The sequence below is a fragment of the Diabrotica undecimpunctata genome, chromosome 7, assembly GCF_040954645.1.
Source record: "Diabrotica undecimpunctata isolate CICGRU chromosome 7, icDiaUnde3, whole genome shotgun sequence".
Lineage (NCBI taxonomy): Eukaryota > Metazoa > Arthropoda > Insecta > Coleoptera > Chrysomelidae > Diabrotica > Diabrotica undecimpunctata.
In genome coordinates this window covers 158,511,970-158,532,264 of record NC_092809.1, presented here as the reverse complement: position 1 = coordinate 158,532,264, position 20,295 = coordinate 158,511,970, and the positions used below count along the sequence as shown (strand labels likewise).

The 20,295-nt window shown below is 33.1% G+C and overlaps 1 protein-coding gene across 1 annotated transcript in view; it reads left to right on the top strand.

The window, feature by feature from the left end:
- The first annotated feature begins 7,408 nt into the window (after positions 1-7,408).
- Positions 7,409-20,295, top strand: part of AcCoAS (acetyl coenzyme A synthase) — a 99,343-nt gene continuing 86,456 nt past the window's right edge. Inside the window, exon 1 of the mRNA XM_072538612.1 lies at positions 7,409-7,855. Within this exon, the coding sequence (XP_072394713.1) occupies positions 7,545-7,855 (311 nt within the window). The 5' untranslated portion in view covers positions 7,409-7,544. The remainder of the gene's footprint in view (positions 7,856-20,295) is intronic.

Sequence of the window (20,295 nt, the reverse complement as noted above, 5' to 3'; positions counted from 1 at the left end):
ATATATTATCAATAACAGCTTATTACGAGTTAATTTTTTGTCGATCAATAGTCGGTTTTCCTCGATAGTTTTATTAGTATTTGGTTCTACTAATCAAAAAATCAAATCAAAGATTAATTTGAACGACGAAAATCGCCGCTATCAGTACTTTGCTCAGAGTTGGGTATATTTCTTTCTATTATTATGTAAAATACGATTTTTGTATATTACTTAACATTGAATTGGTGATAACAAAACTAAGCTATCAACGATATACCACGATGTTAATAATTGTACCGCTCTAGAACTACACGTGTGTAGTTTATTATATGATATGTCGCAATAATGTATAGAAATAATTAATCGCTTAAAAATCATTCATTAAAATAATAGGAAAATTTTGAATAATTAATACTTTAAGATAGCTACATTTCTCTGACATTCAAAAGATATTCTTTAGAAGTGCTGTGTATCGGCGAAGTGGGCTGCGAAAGATACTGCTTTCCTACACTATAGTCTACAACTATAAGACATTTTAAGCTCTTATTAACCCGTCGCGGCACGAGAGAATTTATTTTACATGAAAGAACCGGTGGTGTCTAAAGGTGGGTCCACATATGCTCCGAATACCGTCTCGAACCCCGTCGCGATACTGTCGCCAAGGTAACTAATCACGACAAAGATTGTTACTTTGGCCGGCCAACCACAGCGCATGTTATTAACTGCGCCGTCATTGCCCTCTCGGCGGAAATGTGCTGCAAATGCTCAAACACGATGTGTATAAATGGGCAGCACATTTTCCGATCGGGATCCAGTCGTTCTTCACTACTAGCCCCGTTAGACCTTGTTGGCTCGTTGTGCTACTACGCTACCTTTGAGTTTTATTAATAAACCAATATCCTGCTATCGTCGAAGACGTCGAAATTCAAGAATAATTATCCAAGAATAGTTATCCAAGAATAGTTATCCAACTTAGAAGTTAAATCATCATCAAATATGCAAGACCTGGCGTGTCGACTACAAAACGCTTCCTGCAGTAGAACACGATTTTCTGAGATAGAAAAGACATTGGTCTTAGAACTATTTCAAATTGTGTCGAACTGACCACAGCGTTATTTGGGCCTGTCACGGTAAAGAGCGAATGAAAGCCCCGACGGGGACTTGTAATTGCTTTTCCGTTCAGTTTGAGTTGCAATAACACTTCGTCTTCAGAACCTTATGCAAATAGTAACTATAAGAAGTACTGTTAGCGAAAGGTAGCAATACGAAGCGACTGGCAACAGGAAGAGTCGACATTGCCGACATTCTTGTACCTCTCTTGAGGAGAGGGAACGCGGCTACACGAAGCGAGAAGGCCGACATCTCTGTGGAATTGAGGCATACACCACGCATCAGAATTCAAACACAAATTTAAGTCATTGTGAGAAATATTGTCTGTAAGAAATTTCGAACTGTTAGAGCCCCTCACCTACCACAAAGGCTCGGCTGAACTTCTTGCCCGTAGAGACCGGTATCTTAATTTAACTCCTTATAACGAAGATGAACTCTCGAAACCTGAGATCCTCTTCAAGAGCGGCGGCCGTAGATCGTCCAGAAACCCCTGAAAACCAGGAGGACGCTACGACCGTACGACAATACAGCGACGCGATCAACAGAAGTTCGCGACGTCATTGAAATAAGTTAACGAATCGAACACCGTTCCGTACTCCGTACCAAACATTTTGGCGTTCCATCAGTAATTGGGTTGAATCCGCATCTGCAGGATGGAGGTTGCTGCAGCAGCCTACATTCTTATGCATTATTCAGTTCATAAAGAAAAAAATACTCGTGAAAGAAGGTGGTGAAAAACACAAATATATAAAAGTAGGGAGAAATATGGTGGCAATTACTTACTTTTGGATTTTGAAGAACATTGAAGAATTTACTTGGCGTAATTTACCGTTTAAAAATTCAGGTGGAATTTGTTTTCTGTTTTTTGTTATGGTAGCAATTATGTTATGGTCTTCTAAAAGTTTATTCTCAAGAGGTATAGTGGTAAACCAATTATCAAATATTAAATTGCGACATGATCCTAATATTGAAGCACAAAGCATGAGTACCAAGTCTTCAGGTTTATTATTAATGGCGAAAGGTCCCTCTGGCTGCTTTCCTGCGAGTATTTCGAAATTTCACACGGACGATGTTATATTGTTCTTAAAACAGCCCGTTGTTAAATGTCGCTAATATTCTGCAATGTCCCTAATTTCGTTAATCAAAAACTTTGTAGCTAAAACTCCTTCCTTTGATCTGCTTACACGAACTCTAGCTCAAACAGCCTAATGACCCTTTCGATCTCATTTGGCTACAAGAAATCTCTTTATCTGTTATGCTCCCGATGAATAAAAACTGGTTTGTACTTATAATCAATACCGCAAAAACTTAAACTACAACTTCTTCTAATGAGCTACATAGATCAGAACTGCGATCACTTGTTTAACTCTTATTCACTAATTATTTTTACAACCATACCATTTACAACTACCGGCACTTCTTAGGATTCAGTGCTCTTCCTTCTAAAGTTAGGAAGATATAACCCTTGTTCTCGATTTTCAAAATCCATCATCCTCCAAAATCTCCGTCCACTCTCTCTTTTTACCCAATCATCTTTTCGTATTTCAAAAACAAATCAACTTTCCAAGTTCTCAAAAAATCACTCAACTTTCTTATTTTATATATATATATATATATATATATATATATATATATATATATATATATACATGTACCTGTATAATAATTTTCTTTATAACTTAATTAAATGTTTTTCCAATAACGTAAGTTTATTACACCAAAATAGTAACTTAATATTATGTAAATGTTGAACATAAAAAAGTTTATTAAATGCAATAACAGGTTATACAAATGCATTAATTAAAAAAAATCAATCTTATTAAATAAACCAAACATTCTGCTTAACATAATTATTACTGGTGTGATAATTTTGCATGTGACAATTATCTATACTGCAAAATTATCACTTCAATATTAATGCAGTAAACTAATTTCTTGAATTTTGAATTGAAATTTCTTGAAAACTGATATTATTTTAATATTATTATTTATTTATTTATTATTTATTAATGATATTATTTTTCATAATGAAGACCATGGTGTCTACGAGCTACCTTGTTTCAGTTGCCCACGTACATACATCGGACAGACAAACCGACGAATCCATAACCGTATTTACGAACATTCTATATCTGTCAAACATTCCGATACTACTTCAGCCCTAGCCCAACATCATATTCAAACAGGCCACAAAATAGATTTCGAAAAAGCAAAAACCATCACCCCCATCCGTTCCTTAAAATCAAGAATCATTCGTGAAGCTATCGAAATCGAAAAACGGCCTAACAGCTTAAATACGCGCGATGACGCGAAACGATTGCCGGCAACATGGCGACCTCCCGCCCACACCGCTCAGGCCACGTCAATTCAGACCACGTCAGCGCATAACGTTCCCGCGCATACAGCGAGTATAAAAGCAGCCACACAGGGTAAGACCGGTTGTCACTCGACACTGAGGACTAGGGAGATTGAGACGTCAGTGCTGTTTGATGGTTCTTCTATTTATACAGAACACGATACTGGTACGTCGCGAGTGAGGGGAGTAGGCAGATTGAGACCCGAACTCGAACGGAACCGTATCACTCTTGATAATGGCTCCAAAATGGGTGCCGAAATGTCGAGTATATTATAACATTGAAAAAAATATACAAATATGTGACAGTATAACAATATAGAGTTTGTCCTCTTAAGGCAACTGGGGGGCCCAGGTTGTATTTAGCGATTGTCCACGAGTGTCATGAGCTACGAACTATCTTCATTTTGCGTTGTTGTTGTTTTTTGAAGTGTTTTCTCTCTGGTATTTTGTTTTCTCTTTGATGTGATTGTTGATTTTCTCTCTAGTATTTTGATTTTATTCTACTATTTCTTGTTTGAGTCTTTTGTGCTTCCATCTGTGGAAAGCGTCGTACCTCATGATCTCTCGCAATATGTGACTGGGATGATTCTCTATCTCCGCGAACTTTGACCTTGCTTTTTCTTTTATTATATCAGTCACTCTGATTTTTGTTGTAATTCTCTAAAAAGAAATCTTTCTGCAACATATCTCGGTACGTTGTCTGCTTCTCTTAGGCTGTTGTTGTGTACCGCTTGTATTTTCTTTTTTGATGTATTACATATTTGTCCCCATACGAGAGATGCATATGTTAGTATAGGAAGAATTATACTATTTATTAATCTTATTTTTGTTTTCATTCTAAGTTTGCTTTTTCTTCCTGCTGGGCCTCTTATTGATGCTCTTACCATGTTGGCTTTTTGTACTGTAGCGTCTACATGTTTACTAAACGTTAAGCCTTTTTCCATGATTACTTCGAGGTATTTTGCTTCGCTTTTCCACTCGATGGGATTGTCTTGCACAGTGACCTGTTCTTCTGGTCGTTGGTGTCTCTTTTTGAAAAGTACAGCCTGTGTCTTTTCGGAGTTTATAGCGATTTTGGTGTTTTAGGTATGTCTGCTGTGTATATCGTGTACAGTAGAGGTGACAATACCGCTCCGTGTGGCACTCCAGCCTCCGGGTTCCCGAGTTCGGATAGAACTTGTGCTATTCGAACTCTGAAACTACGATTGCTTAAGTACGAAGAGATTAGTCTTGTCATTGCTCCGCTGTAACCGTATCTTCTCATTTTGTATGTTGTGTGTGTGTTTGTTTTTTATGCCAGACTCTGTCGAAAGCTTTGCTTACATCTAGGAAGGCAGCTCCTGTGAATTGTTATCATTAAATCCAGCTGCTATGTACTGTTAGTCTGGGTACTTGCCAGGAAAGGAAAAATCATACTAATTCGGTTATTTTTAGTTTAATTTATTAAGTTTGATTAAATATTTTCTTGATTTAACTAAGTTTAAAACAAGTATGCCACCAATTAAAGCCCAACCAGCACATATTGTAATTTTGTACGAGGAGAGATATACACGAAAAGATATCGCACGACGTCTCAGGAGAAATCAATCTACAGTTTCGAATACTTTATAAAGGTATCACGGGACAGAAAATTTTGTTGCGAAGTCCTGGTTAAGGACGCCCAAGATGCACAACCGCAATTGATGACCGTTTTTGGTTCTTAATTCTACACAAAATCGCTCACTGACATCTATGCACCTCAGAAATAAGCTACTTAATGTTGACCAAGTTAATGTGAGTTCAAAAACAGTTAAACGAAGATAAAAAGAAGCAAATTGAAAGCCTGGACGCCCTGCCAAAGTTCCACGTCTTCTCCAAAATCATAAAGCTCGTCGCTTAGAATCTGCAAGAACACATATTCAGTGGACTATCGACATCTAGAAAAATGTTCTTTTCACTGATGAGACCAGAATCCTTTTATGGAAGCCAGATGGTCGAAAAAGAGAAGAGTTGGAAAACGTTTCACCATAATGCTTTGGGGAGGTATTAGTTGATTGGATGGATGGAAGGTGACTCTTACGTTTAAAACATCCTGCCACATCATGTTTTGTCATACGTTGGTTACATTGAATATGACAGATTCATGTTAATGCACGATAATGCTCCATCATATACCTCTGCCATAGTGAGTAATTATCTTGATCAGGTCCAAATTCGAATATTGAATTGGCCACCATTTATGCCAGATTTAAATCCAATAGAGCACATGTAGGATCAGCTTAAATGCCGCATATGACAAAGAAATCCCGTTTCAAATACAATAGAGCAACTTCGGCTTGCTTCACAGGATGAATGGAATGCAATTCCCCAAGTATATGTCCGAAATTTACTTGTAGGCATGCCGAGAAGGATGCAGAGGATCAGAGTTAGAGGGGGGAGTACTCGTTACTGATCATGCACTTGTTTTCGTTAAAAAGACTTGTTTAAGCAATTTAAATTGGCATTTAAGTTTAGAGTAAAATAACCCTAACATTAAGCATTATTTTTTCTCCGCTTAAAAACTTAAGCCTCAGGTCCTTCGTCTAGTCCTTACCAATTTCAAAATCGTTCATGGCATGAGCAATCTCGGGAGTCGGGAGCGTAACATGTCAGTATTAAATTCTACTCTATCTTGTTGGAATTGCCATGAAGCTGGACACACATTTTATGAGTGCAGAAAACCAAGGACACATATATTTTCTCATGGTTGTGGGAGAGATAACACTCTCAAGAGAAATTGCTATAAGCGTTCGGGAAACGAGCAGACCGAGGCTCGTCCCCTGAGCGTTCCTCAGTCTTCAATCCCATCAGGGAGTACAACCACCGTCGTGGAAGGAAATGTAGGTCAAGCAGGGCCCAGCAATTTAAGGTCAGTTTCCCCATCATAGAAACAATCTACAAAGCACAAACGCCACAACAAGTCGAATCAAGGGAAAAAGTAACTTGGAAACCCAAAGCACTCCATTCTGACGTTCTCAATTCTAGAGTATCTTCTCCTTTATTAAATGTTAGGTGTAATTATGTTAATAATATGGACCAGGAAACAGTTCTGTCATCTGTACCAAGTTTTGATGTTAAAAATGATAATGATAGTTCTATATTAGTACCTTATAATGACTATTCTATATCTAGAGTCTCTGGCTTAGATATAAATTCTTTATTAGTTAAGAAATGTAACGATAATCATCATCACCATATCTCCAAATTGAGATTCTAGGACAATCTTGTTTGGCATTATTGGATAGTGGCTCCAATATTTCATTACTAGGTTCCCATTCATTGGAAATGTTAGATAAAGCTAACATTAGCATATCACCTATTTCCTCCCAGCAAGTTTCAACTGCAGATGGAACAATCCAATCTATAGTAGGTAAATTTGAAACTGAAATTTTGGTGGCTAATATCAGGAGAAACATTACGTTTTATATAATTCCTTCTGTACAAAATTCCATAATTCTTGGCATGGATTATCTAAATATATTTAATAGTACCTTAGATTGTTCATTAAACATTATTTTTGAAAAAAAAAATGTTTTGAACAATTTAAATTTCCTTTATTACCTTCTGCTCCTCTTGTATATTTTCACACTATTATAAGGCAAAGCTATTTCAAAACTTAAAAAGGATCCCTGAGATTAAATTTAAATATTTGATTTAAAGTTGGCGTCTCTAATTAAGATCATTGAGATATATTTTGAATGGAATACTGATTAAATTAATTTATTGTTTGCTATGTCAAATTATTATTGAAAGTTATAAAATCAGTAACTAGGTATATTTAAATTTATATCAAATTTCAATATAATAATACATTTTCGTTTACCATACGTATATATAAAACCACGTGCATAGTGTATTGACCACCAATAATTACACCAACCCAAAAAACATTGAATCATGCAAAATCGTTAAATACAACAATCTATACCGCGCAACTCTTCCGAGGTGGCGCGTATCGGTCGCCTCATATGATACACTCAGAACGCGTGTGGCGCACAGTCTCACAAGCGCAATCGTTGTCGACAGACGAAAAGCGATATAGTAACGGAGCTTGTTGACTGGTAAAACTCGGGTTTAAAACATGTCTTCTGAAAAATCGGTTTATCATCCGCACCCTTCGGTGTCCAAAAATGCTTTCGTTTCAAATTTTTCTCAATACAAAGACATGTACCAATTGTCCATCGACAAACCAGAGGTGTTTTGGGGCGAAATCGCGAAACAATTTCACTGGGAAACACCGATAGACAACGACAATTTTTTTAGATATAACTTTGATGTTACCAAAGGACCTATTTTTACAAAATGGATGGATGGTGCCTCCACAAATATATCCTATAATTTATTGGATAGAAACATTAGAAATGGACATGGTGAAAAAATCGCATATTATTGGTAAGTGCATTATTATTTCTTTGTTTTTTATTTGATTATTCAGAATTGAAAATATAGTTTTAAATTAATACACACCTAAAATAGCATTTTATAAATATTCGACAGCATGTCTATTAGAAAGTGCGCCTATTAGTACTTTAACAATAACCGCCTACAACGCGAATAAATAAATTTGACGATTTTATAATATTTCCAATCACCTTTCTCTATATTGGTTTGTTAATAAATTTGAAATCTAGCACAATAGAAAAATTCATTTCTTCCTAATTAAAATTTTTGTTTGTTGGTCGTCCGTTTTTTTTTTTATTTTATTTTAATTGAATAATTTAAATTAATTAACGATGACAACACTAACACTGCTTGTCTTCACTCTGTCTATAATATTTGTAAATTGTTTGAGATAAGGAAATGTAAAGGAAATATACCTCTTACATTTCCTTCCTTTTTTCCATAATTTTTTCTGTCGTATATGGTCGTAATACACATCTTACCTAACTTTATAAATATAAATTTATGTATATGCATTCACTTTATCCGTTTCTCTTATAATTTTAGTAACTTTGGTTTTTTAAATTTATCACCCTGTATATTCAGTCATTATTGGCATCTCCTTTTCAATACGAGTTCAACCATATGTAACACTTATGATATTATGTATTCTGAAAGGTCTGAAATACATAAAACAGAAGTCTGGCAATGCCTAATTGTCTCAATAAATTTTTTAGTATTAACTATTTTCAACTACATTAAAATGTAACAATTGATAGGTTAAAATATTTTTTAACATAATGGTTACTTTATCAAGTGTTCAAAATATGCTCCATTTGTGAGTTGACAGTACCCTAATTGATGGTAGAATGCGTCCACCACATTTCTCCATTAATTTCCAGAAATTATTCGAGATTCATCGATAGCTCGGCAAGACTTGCTGGATTAGTTTTGTAAACTGAATTTTTTAAGTATCCCCAATAATAATAATCTTTAGGATTGAAATCAGGTGAACGTGGAGGCCATTCAATTCTACCTCGTCTACCAATCCATCGTCCGGAAAATATCTCATCTAAATAACGCCGAACATTTACACCAAAATGAGCTGGATCTTCATCTTGCTGAAACCATATCTGATTAAAATTGGTCCCAAACAAGTTTCTCAGTGTAGGTCCAATTTCATTTCTAAGTAACATTTAGTAACTATCTGACGTTAAATTTCCTTCAATAAAACAGGCCCAATTAACTGAGTACCTAGTATGCCTGACTATACATTTAATTTTTGTGGTCTTTGAGTATGGTTTTCACGCATTCAGTGTGGATTTACGTCACTCCAATATCTTAAATTGTGTCGATTTACACTTCCACATAGTGTAAAGGTTGCTTCATCGGAAAAACATATTCAGTTTTCATCATTTTCAATTTTATCCATCATTACCTCAGTAAACTCTAATCTACGTTCAAAGTCATCTTCATTTAATTCTTGCACCAAGTTAATTTTATGTGGTTTAAATTTATTCTTACGTTATACACGCAAGACTAAAGAACGACCTACCCCATGTACTTTTGCAACCCTGCGTGAGGATGTATGCGGATCTTCAACAAAACTTTGCATTATATCTAAAGTTTTGTTGTCATTCGTAACTCTTTTCGGTCTACCTGATCGGCATCTATCTTTTACTTCTCTAAGAACCAAACCTCTGGTATAAACTACACCCAAAAACCGTCTTCTTGGAGGCTTTCCCATGACGTGCGATCGTTTGTAATGTAAAACATTAAATTCTGCGTTTTTTATTCATATTTCAAATGCCTCATATTTGTTGCTTCAACTTTAAGATTGGTCTTCTTGGGTCTACCTCTCTTCTTTTTCCCTTGTGCTTTAGTTTTCCATATCTTTTCGATCGGTATTTAATTTTTGAATCGGTGCAGATGACCCCACCAACTTAACTGCCATTTTTAAACCCATACCATCGTCTGAATTTTTAATTCATGATGGTTATTCTTATAACACGGTTTCTTATTTGATCTCTTCTAGTCACTCCCTGTACCCTTCGTAAATATCTTATCTCCGTGGCCTGTATTCTATTTTGTTGTTTACTCAGTACCCAGGACTAAAGCCCTTACGTCAGAATTCGTCTATAATAATATAGCCTTAAAAATATTTGTTTTAGTTTGTTTCTTTATTTCTTTCTTGTTGATGGTTGTTATTTCTATTGCTTGGTATAATTTATTAGTTTTAACTATCCTCTTATTAATGTCTACTTCTTATCTGCCAGTTTCTTCAATTTTCAAAGTATCCAAACGTTTTCACCTGTTTAATTTCTGTTCCTTCAATCTGGACTTGATATTCTCTCTGTCTTTTGCTTTTGACTTCTCCTTGTTTATGTTCATATTCAATTTGGTTAGAGTTTTGTTCCATATTGTTAAACTTTTTCGGATCTATTCTTTGATAGTATTGCTAGATCATCTACAAACACCCAATCTGATATGTCTGTTTTTTGTAGGTTTCGGTATCATATGTAGTGGCTTAGTTGATTTTGTTTTTGTTTTTTTTTATAATGTCATTCATAAACGTAGTAAATAATAAAGGACTTAAACTTCCTCTTATACCCACTGTCGTTGGTGAACTCTTCCAACATCATATTTTTACTCATTATTTTACTTATTACATGATTTTTGGTGTTTTTGTATAATGATTGGATATATATATATATATATATATATATATATATATATATATATATATATATATATATATATATATATATATATGTTTCCTTCTTGTGTTTAAATTAATTCGTTAATTCTTTAGACATTATTCCATTCTAGCATTCGAACTGTGATTCTTGATTATTTCATTTTTTTTTTCTGTTTTCTCGCTTGTCTTTCAGCTATTTAATTTTAGCTCAGTGTCTTTGCTGAGACTTTCATCTCCCATTTTAAGAGACAGCTCTTTTACTTTCCTTTTTTTGACTCTTTAAATATGTTTTCCATGCTATTTATTATCTTTTGCTATTTAATCTCCTGAAACTCTTGTTACCGTTGATTATCCTGTTTTCTTTGGTTTTCGATTTTTTGGTTTTATTCATCATTCATCTGGGTTTATTAGTGTTACTTCTAAATAATTGCCTACCAGTGTTAAAATTATAATACCTATTTGGGAATCTGGGTTAGCAATTTTAAAAGACTGTCTAGTATGTTCTACACATATTTTTATCTTTATACACTTCATCGGTTCCTTCTTTATTTCAAATTCACGTTTCCTGAATATTCTCTCCAGTATATTAAAAATTTCTTTTGGTTTAGCTGGTCTTCTTGTTATTGTGTATTTATTACCAATGACTCTGGTACTAGTAGTGCTTCCTCTTAGATTTTAATCTCTTTTAATTTTGGGAAATACGGTATGACTTGTACACACTTCTAAAATATGGGTCAAACTGGCAATAGGTGTATGTTCTCAACGAAAAAACTTGATAGTGTGTAAAATTTAATTTTCATTTAATTCAAAGTTAATTTTTTCCCGAATTAAACTAAAAAGTGTAGTAAACAATGGAACAGGACCTATTATAACTCTGCTGTGGATTTCACTTAGTAGAAAGTCCTATTATTTTCGGCATAAAATTAAAATATTTTATAGTCCGTTTGAAATTATTGATAGTACCTACAATTTTTATGACACAGCCAATTTGCATTTTATATTGAATTGTATTAGAAGTTTGTCGGGGTGGTTATATTATTTTAGTAAGCATAGAAATTAAAAAAAATAGTACTAATTTTTATTGAAATATCAATGAATAAAACTTTTTCTTTAGATTTCATAAAAACTGTTATTTTGTCTGTTATTCTGGTTTCCTGAATTTTAGCTATAACTCTAAAAAAATGTTATTTTTATTTTAAAGTGTGTTTCTTTATGCATGGAACTATAGCTTGTAGTTTTTATCGTTAATTTTGCAAATACTTTTTGGAAAAAATCGACATTTTTTTTATTCACGTGATTTATTTAAATTCATTCACAGAAGAATAATAAGTAAATATTGTATTATCTATACATGGTGGTCCTTAAGTAATTGTACAAACAGAAACAGTAGATTCTGCGCTTTCAAATATTACGATTTAAGCCAACTTGCTTTAATACAATGTTGATATTAAGAAAGATACAGGGTGTTAAAGTGGAAATTTAAAATTTTATTTATCGCTATAACTTTTACGTTTGTACATATTTTTGAACAAAAATTTACAGTTGGATGCTTTTGAGTAGGATAAATTATAATTTTATACTTACTTTAATGTAACTAATAGAAGGCGCCACATATGCCAAATGTGTGGCATAAATTTGCGCTTAACTTTTTTGCTCTTTAAGTTAGCTCTATTTGTGTTAAAAAATAATAAAGATACATTATTTTTATAAAGAAAAGGTATACTTGTTAGTAACCTAAAAATTAAACCGTTTTCGAGATAAAAGCATTTTATAAGTTAGCTGCACAATAATTCTTAGTTTGATATTTGTGCGGTAAAGCACTGAATACCTGTAGATAAGCATAATTCATAGTTTATTCTTATTAAAACAACTCAAAGATGATAATGTAACATCACATAATGCTTTGTTATAAGTGATAAATGTCTTATTGGAGAAAATATATTTCAACTTCCTCTTTAGGTGCCGTGTCCGTATTCAAACGTTGGCCGTCATCATGTTTACAATTTCCCTTTGCTATCACTTCTTAAGTTTCTATAATGACGTTGATTACTTTTTCTCTATTGTAAAATGCTAAAAACCCAAAATATGTGGTTTATGCAAGATGGTACACCACCACATCTTAGAGAGAAGGCAGTTAGAACATACTTAACTACAACTTTTCTGAACGTTGGATTTTTCGTGGTAGTCATATTCCTTGGCAATGTGGTGAGATATTGATATAATTATTTAATTCATAAAAAATCCGAAAAGAATACTTATTGTTCATTACGTAAATTGTTTACCCATTTTTATTAGGACAAATAGAAACTAGAGAACAGGTATTGAATAACACATATGTGCCCTGTTTCATAATACTTTTGCTACAAATCTAACCTGAAAGACTTTTTTACAAAAACATCATCGTTGTCCTAATAACCGATATTGTTATAAATATAGTAAACACACAGGCAATTTAGTTCAGCATAATATTAGTTCGTTAGTAAATCATAATAGTCCATTTGTTCAAGATGTAATTATAGTTACTCATAAGCTGTAACGTAATCATATAAATAAGTAATGTCATCGATATATTCATCCATTATACATTATGGCCACCACGGAGCCCCGAATTTAATCCGCTTGATTTTGGTCTATGGGGCGCATTAAAACAACGTGTCTATAAGAATCCCATAAACATTCGCAACCAACTATGGGAAGAAATAAATACTGCAGCAGTTTCTTTAGAAGCAATGATGCTATTTAATATGAGATGATCTTTTATGGAATATATTGACAAATGAATTAAAGAAAATGGTGGATATATCGAACACTTACTTTGACAAAAAGTTATGTTATTTAGTTTAACTATGTCTTAATTTGGTTTGTAAACAAAATGTTTTGATTATGACTTTAATTTAACATAAAACGTAAAATGTTTGATGTAAAATCCTATTATTCTGTTATTTTGTCAAATCCTATTATTAATTATCCTGCTGATATATTTATTTTATTTAATATTTCGTTAACTATTAACTTTAGTTAAAGGTATTTTATACCAAAATTCAGAAGTATTAATGTTTTTGTCTATTTTTTCTTCGTTGCCTGGAGTAATTGCCTTAGATCAGAATTATGCAGCTGATTTTTAAAATGCGATTATCTCGAAAACTGTTGAGCTTTGAAGTTATTAACAAGTATAGCTTTTTTCTGTTAAAATAATGTATCTTTAATATTTTTTATCCCAAATACAGGTATCTTAAAGAGCAAAAAAGTTAAGTGCAAATTTATACCACATATGTGGCATAAGTGGCGCCCTCTGTCAGTTACATCAAAGTGTGCATCAAATTATAATTTCTCATATTTAAAAGTACCCAGTTGTAAATTTTTATAAATAAATGTTTACAAACATGAAAGTTATAGCGAAAAATAAAATTTTAATTTTGCACTTCAACACCCTGTATCTTTCTTAGTATCAACATTTTATTAAAGCAATTTGGCTTAAATCGTAATATTTTAAAGTGTAGAATCTACTGTTCCTTTTTGTACAATTACTTAAGGACCACCCTGTATAAGGCACGCAGAGAAACCCCAAAAAGCCCCTGGTCGTGGCTCATTTTTAAAATTAGTTAAAGATAACTTTTTATATCATGGAAAAACATAGGTATATAATTAATGTATACATATGTATAATGTATACATAAAAAATATACTTAGTAGCTAATAGGTTCATAATGAGGAAAACGTCAGGAAAATAGTTGTGTCGTTAAATTTTTGGTAAGACAGTTTGGATGGCCCTCTAGTCTTTTTGTAAAATGAATGCAACATTTTTAATTTGGTCCTTAATAGATAGCACCTGTAAATTACGTACAATAATGCAGTTTTCTGCTAAAATATTTCGATGAAGTCGAAAGCTGAACCCTGCTGAAAGCTGAACACATCTAATTTGGATGGTCGATAAAAGTTCAATCGAACAAATTCCTGGTAGCGCGAAGAAATAATGTGAGCGTGCCTACGCATCGATCGCCAAACGGCACGGCATCGATGCCGTGTGGTCTTCGATCACTGCCACTGCACTAACGAATATTTGTGGATTAATAAACGTCATCGGATAAATGTCGTGTAGTGTGCGTGCCAAGCATCATCGATAAAAGTTCGATCGAACTTTTATCGACCGTCCAAATTGGATGTGTATGCGCTTAGCCTTAGATTCCGAATGTACAAATAGGGTTTGTATTTTAGCACTTTATTTTCGAGTGATAACTGTTATTTGTGATATAGTCCAATAAATGAACGTGAAATACGGCTATACCCTATAATTTTCCGTGTCAGCACACAATTGCATGAAAATTTGGATTTAGGTTTTACTTATCCTCCACTTCACGTCTGGATTTGTGGTGCCGTTGATCATCATAAGTGGCTCGACAATCCGTTGTGGATCTTGGCCTGCTCACAAAGAAGTCGCCACTGCTGTCGATTCCTGGCAACTTCCCTTGATCTCCTGACCCTTAGAGTCTGTAGATCTTCTTGCACATTATCAATTCATCTCCATCGTCGTCGTCCTCTAGTTTTGAAAATGTTAATCTCTTCGTGTATTCGCGATCTGACATCCTAGCAATGTGTCCAGCCCTTCTAAGTCTCTGCACTTTAACAAATTTCACAATATCTGGATCGGTATTTAAGTGGTATCTTCGACGCCATAGCCCATTTTCATTTACGGCCGCAAAAATCTTTCTAAAAAAATCTTTCCAAGAAGTCTTTTATCATTTTGAGATAAGGTCCACGTTTGAGCCCCATATATCAAAATTGGTCTTATTAGGATCTTGTATATTATATTAAGCTTTACTGCACGTCTTATATTTTTATTTTTTAAATGTTTCTGGAGACCGTGAACAGTTCTGTTTGCTATTGCTATGCGTCTTTTATTCCGTCGTTTGTCGTGTTTGTTGTGTTTACTAGCGATCTAAGATATGTGAATTCTTTGACTTGCTCAAAGGTATAGTTGTTAGTTTGAATTCTCTGTTGGATATTTCGGGGGATTTTAGAAACCACCCTATGTTTGGTTTCTTTCTTGTTTACCACAAGTCCTAATTCACTTGCCGCGTACGCAAGCCTTGTAAAACACTGCACCGTGTCTCTCATACTTCTACCTAGTGTGGTGTGTGCTGCTGTTGGTTGCTTTTTATTTTTTAGGGGTAAAAACTACCCCTATTATCATCCCCTATCAAATCATCTATTAATGAAGTAAATAAATGTCAATTAATATTAAGCAACATAATTTAAGGTTTTATCACAATTTATCCGCTAAATCTCACCCTTTAGTTTAGTTATAATTAAAACGATGTCATTGAATAGCTTGTCTCTACTGATTTGCATTTGATTTAGTTTATACTTACATACAAAATTGGACTTGTGTTGTTGGTTGGTATTTATTTTAGGGGTGAAAACGACCACTTATTTTAAAAAGGGTTGTTGTTAAAAGGGCTTGACGAGTCACTAATCTCGAGTACAAACTTTGAATAGAAATATCCTCAACCAATTTTTGTCATAAGAAAAACAAAAAACCAAAATGTTTCGAAAAGCAAAAGCTATATTTTTTTATCGTTTAGATTTTTCGTATCACTAATACTTTTTAACTTATTTTGAAAAAAACGCATTTTTTTCAAAATTTTAAAACATTTTCTTTTAATTTAAAACCAAATTTTTTGAAAAATAAGCTCTTTCAACTGGCCAGGCTTACAAATCAGATATAAACAATACATAAATAAAGTAAATTGTAAAGCGGTAATAATTAGTTTTATTTTAGGTGCTAATTAGAGGATGATTTTAACGATGTTTATACTAAAAAAAGGAAACAACCTTATTCTGAGCGTAATTCGCTTAGTTTTGATTCTAGAAACTAAAAAAAAAAAAACAGAAATAAAGCTTTTTTTTAAATACCTACTTTCAAAAGTTTTGATAACTTTTCCCAGACAAGTGTTTAATTTTTTTATTATTTCACGTTGAAATATTCGATTTATAATTTGACAAATAAGATCCTACTTTTCATAAACTACAACTCTATTTCTACTTGGTCTACAGATTTTATAGTAATAATTTAATTAAACCATAATTTTTGTTTTTTCATAAGCTACATTTTTGTTAAGAATATTTTTTTCATAAATACTTACTTTTTGAGTTTTTTGATAAGAACCGCCTAAAAAGTGGTTTTTATTTTGAAAAATAAATATTTTTACCCTCAAATAACTTAGAATTAAAGTTGATTAGAATTAGGCAGATCATCCGTTTCCGGACTTATTTTGAACTTACATTACTTCAGATTCCCCATCTTACTTCTCATTACCATTTCACTGTCCAACACTCTCCGAATCAATCAAAAACACTATCCTGAATTCTGTTGAAAATATTAAGATTTCCTTTAAAGTTAACAATAAATTGAGTAGATCATTATGCAATAGTAAGGACTCTATTGACTTCAGCAAACGAAGTGGAGTTTATAAACTTCAATGTTCTGACTGTGATGCCACTTATATTGGTAGAACTTGTAGATCTCTAGTAACCAGGGCCATGGAACATTCTAAGTTAGAGAACACTTCTTTTTCCCATCATCTTAAATATCACAATCACACAATCAAGGTACCAGATGATATTTCTCTTCTTCATAACATCCCAGGCAGAGATTATCTTAAACTTGACCTTTTTGAGGATTTGGAAATAGTCAAGGAAAAGAAAAACAGTCCCAATTGTTTTAATCGTCACACCAGCATCAACAGAGACTTTGTCCCACTTCATCGACAATTATTCTCCTGATCTAACTTTCTGTCTTTTAACTTCAAATTCAGTTAACTTACTTCTACATTTCTTTCTATTTTCCCATAGCTTAATATCACCTTATATAATCCGCCATACTTAACTCTATTCTTGTCACCATTAATACACTAACATCCCCCTTTTCCAATATCCAATTTCCCATCCTCTCCAATAACTATTATCTAACTAATCACACAGGTTTTCTTATAAATACTCACTTTACATCTACCAATTTCTTATCACAATCAGTTTCAGTATCCCCAGCTTTCATCTTTACATTCATCTCCTATTTCCTTTTCTTTTATTTCTTTTTCCTCGATTCATCTTCCATAAATTTCAAACCAACTTCTATCTATACTTACTTCATACAAGGAAACAATTAGGAAATAACATACTTTTCATCGCCTTTAAAATGATTTATTAATTTCAACTACCTAACTTAAATTTTGCCTTACCTTGGTATACCAAATTTATTTTACATCACAGTCACTCATTGTTTTACATTCTCCCAATTTTTTAAAATACCAAAAATTGCTATTGATCCTACTATACACAAAACACAATTCTTCACTAAAAACTGCCTATTCACAAACTTAAGCACAATGACTTTTGCTCCTACTACATCATTCCACTTGACATTGACGGATACTAACTGATTTTTCATACCATCTTTCTATCAGTTAGCCCAAGACTCTAGCACAGATCAGAGGTAATGTAAGTCTATAAAACCTCACCAACTAAAGGGGGTCATGTAAGATGCCCCCATTTTCAGTTTTTAATAATCAAGTTAACAGTCTATTGCATTTACCTTGATAAATACCATGAGGATTTTTTAATACGAATGTCCTTCCCATGTTTTTATGTGGCCATACAATGTTTTTAACAACTTTTTATGTAAGTAGTAAAAAAACAAAGTGTTCTTTCTATATATTTAAATTTTAACTTGTTTTTTAATATTGGTATTTTTACTCTCTCTTTTAGTAAACTGATGATGAAATGATTTAATTCCGAAAAGATCTTCTTTACAATAAAAATTTTAAGCTTTTAATAAGCATTTTTTATACCTTAATACACACGAACACCACGTGCTTTATTTTGAACGTATGTTTTTTCATCCTCGAGAAGAAGTGGCTTTCACCCCCAAGTAAAAGCTAGCCTGGGCTTTACTCCAAAAGAGAAGTAGATGGTAAGAGAATCCTAAATCCAAATTTTCAAACAAATCCATCGTGACCAGGAAAATTTACACTCCAAAACGGTCATTTACTAGAGTAATACTAATTAAATCATTTTTTCATGTGAAGACCAAGTTAGTTTCTTTTTGTTTGCTGGAATTTTCTTTCACGTGGTTAGTCTTCTGTACTGGTGTAATCCAAGATGTTTGGCAAAATTTCTTTGTGGAATCTGTTTCTTGTTTAAGGTAATGGATGGTTAGTTTCCCCGTTAATTTTCCATCCTCCACGAACTCATCAACTATTTCGATTCTTAGTTATGATTTTGTTTGTTAAAATAGTCTTAAAGGTTGATATGATATTAAACCATTTGAATTAGGTGACAAAATTAAGTAATAATGATTTACATTAGTTTTAATGATTTTGTTGCGGTTTGTTTAATTATGTTATAATTATGATTAAATGGTATATGAACATTACTCTTATTATAATTATTATGATGAACTTTGTATACTTTTTTAATTTATCATTTACTAATGTTTGTATTTTGAGAACGATTTCCGAAGTGGAAATTGAAACGTCAATAAACGTACTTTAACCTTTAATTGTGGCTTATTCCCATTTAAATAGTAATTACTTTAAAATGCCACAAGAAAATAGCTTCAGAACAATATAAAGTACTTTTTATTCAATTAATTCTTAATCTTTCTAAAACACATAAGAGGTCTATTATGACTAGAATAAAATTTTTACGGTATTATATTGTTGCGCAAAGAATTGGTATATTTATTATTTGTATAAACGTTGCTATCTACCTATTTTTATTTTTTAAAATAAGTGTCTACAACAAATTCAATTTTTAATGTAGACACTACGTTTAAGATGACCTCATGGAAGGTTACTGATAGAGCGAGTGAAGAATTTAGGATTCGGACAATTTGTGCTCACCAAATTTTAATTTTCTAAAACGCGTCATAAATACTCTCCTTCTTCTTCTTCTTCTTCACGCGACTAGGATTACTCCTGTTTGTCTGCCTCTTATTCTGTTTCAGTCGTTGTTGACTGTACATTATCTTTCCACCTTTTTGGCGGCCTTCCAACGGGTCTTCTGCTGTACGGCTTGTTGTTTTTACAGATGTTCGCTTATCTATCTGGTCCCATTCGGTTTACGTGTTCGTTCCAGTTTTTTTTTTGTTTTTATCCACCTGTTAATATTTTGAATTTTGCATTGTTCGCAATATACTTCTGTTGGTTTGTCTGTCTCTTAATAATATGCCCGCTATTGATCTTAATACTTTCATTTCGATATTGTTGATTTGTTGTTTCGTCTTTCTTGTATCGGTCCTTGTCTCCGCTGCATATGTTAAGATTGGTCTTACTGCTGTCTTGTATATTTTCATTTTGCTTTCCGTGGTCAGATATTTGTTTCTCCATATGGTTTCTCGGAGGCAACCACTTACTCTTGCCGCTTTTGATCCTTGCCTTGTGGTCTCTGTTCTTATATCCCTGTCACTAGTGATCTCTACTCCTAGGTAATTGAATTTCATTACTTGTTCTACAATTTTGCCGTCTATTTCTAGTTTGCATCTACGCGGCTCTTTACTGATCACTTTACATTTAGTTTTTTCTACTGATATTTATATATTAAGTTTGGTTGCTGTGATATTGAAGGTGTGAAGCTGCCTTTGTAGGTCATCTTCGTTATTAGCAATTAGTACTGCATCATCGGCATAGCATAGTATCGTGATTTTATGCGCTCCCATGTATTATCCGTGTCGTTTTCTTACTTCGTGAATTATTTG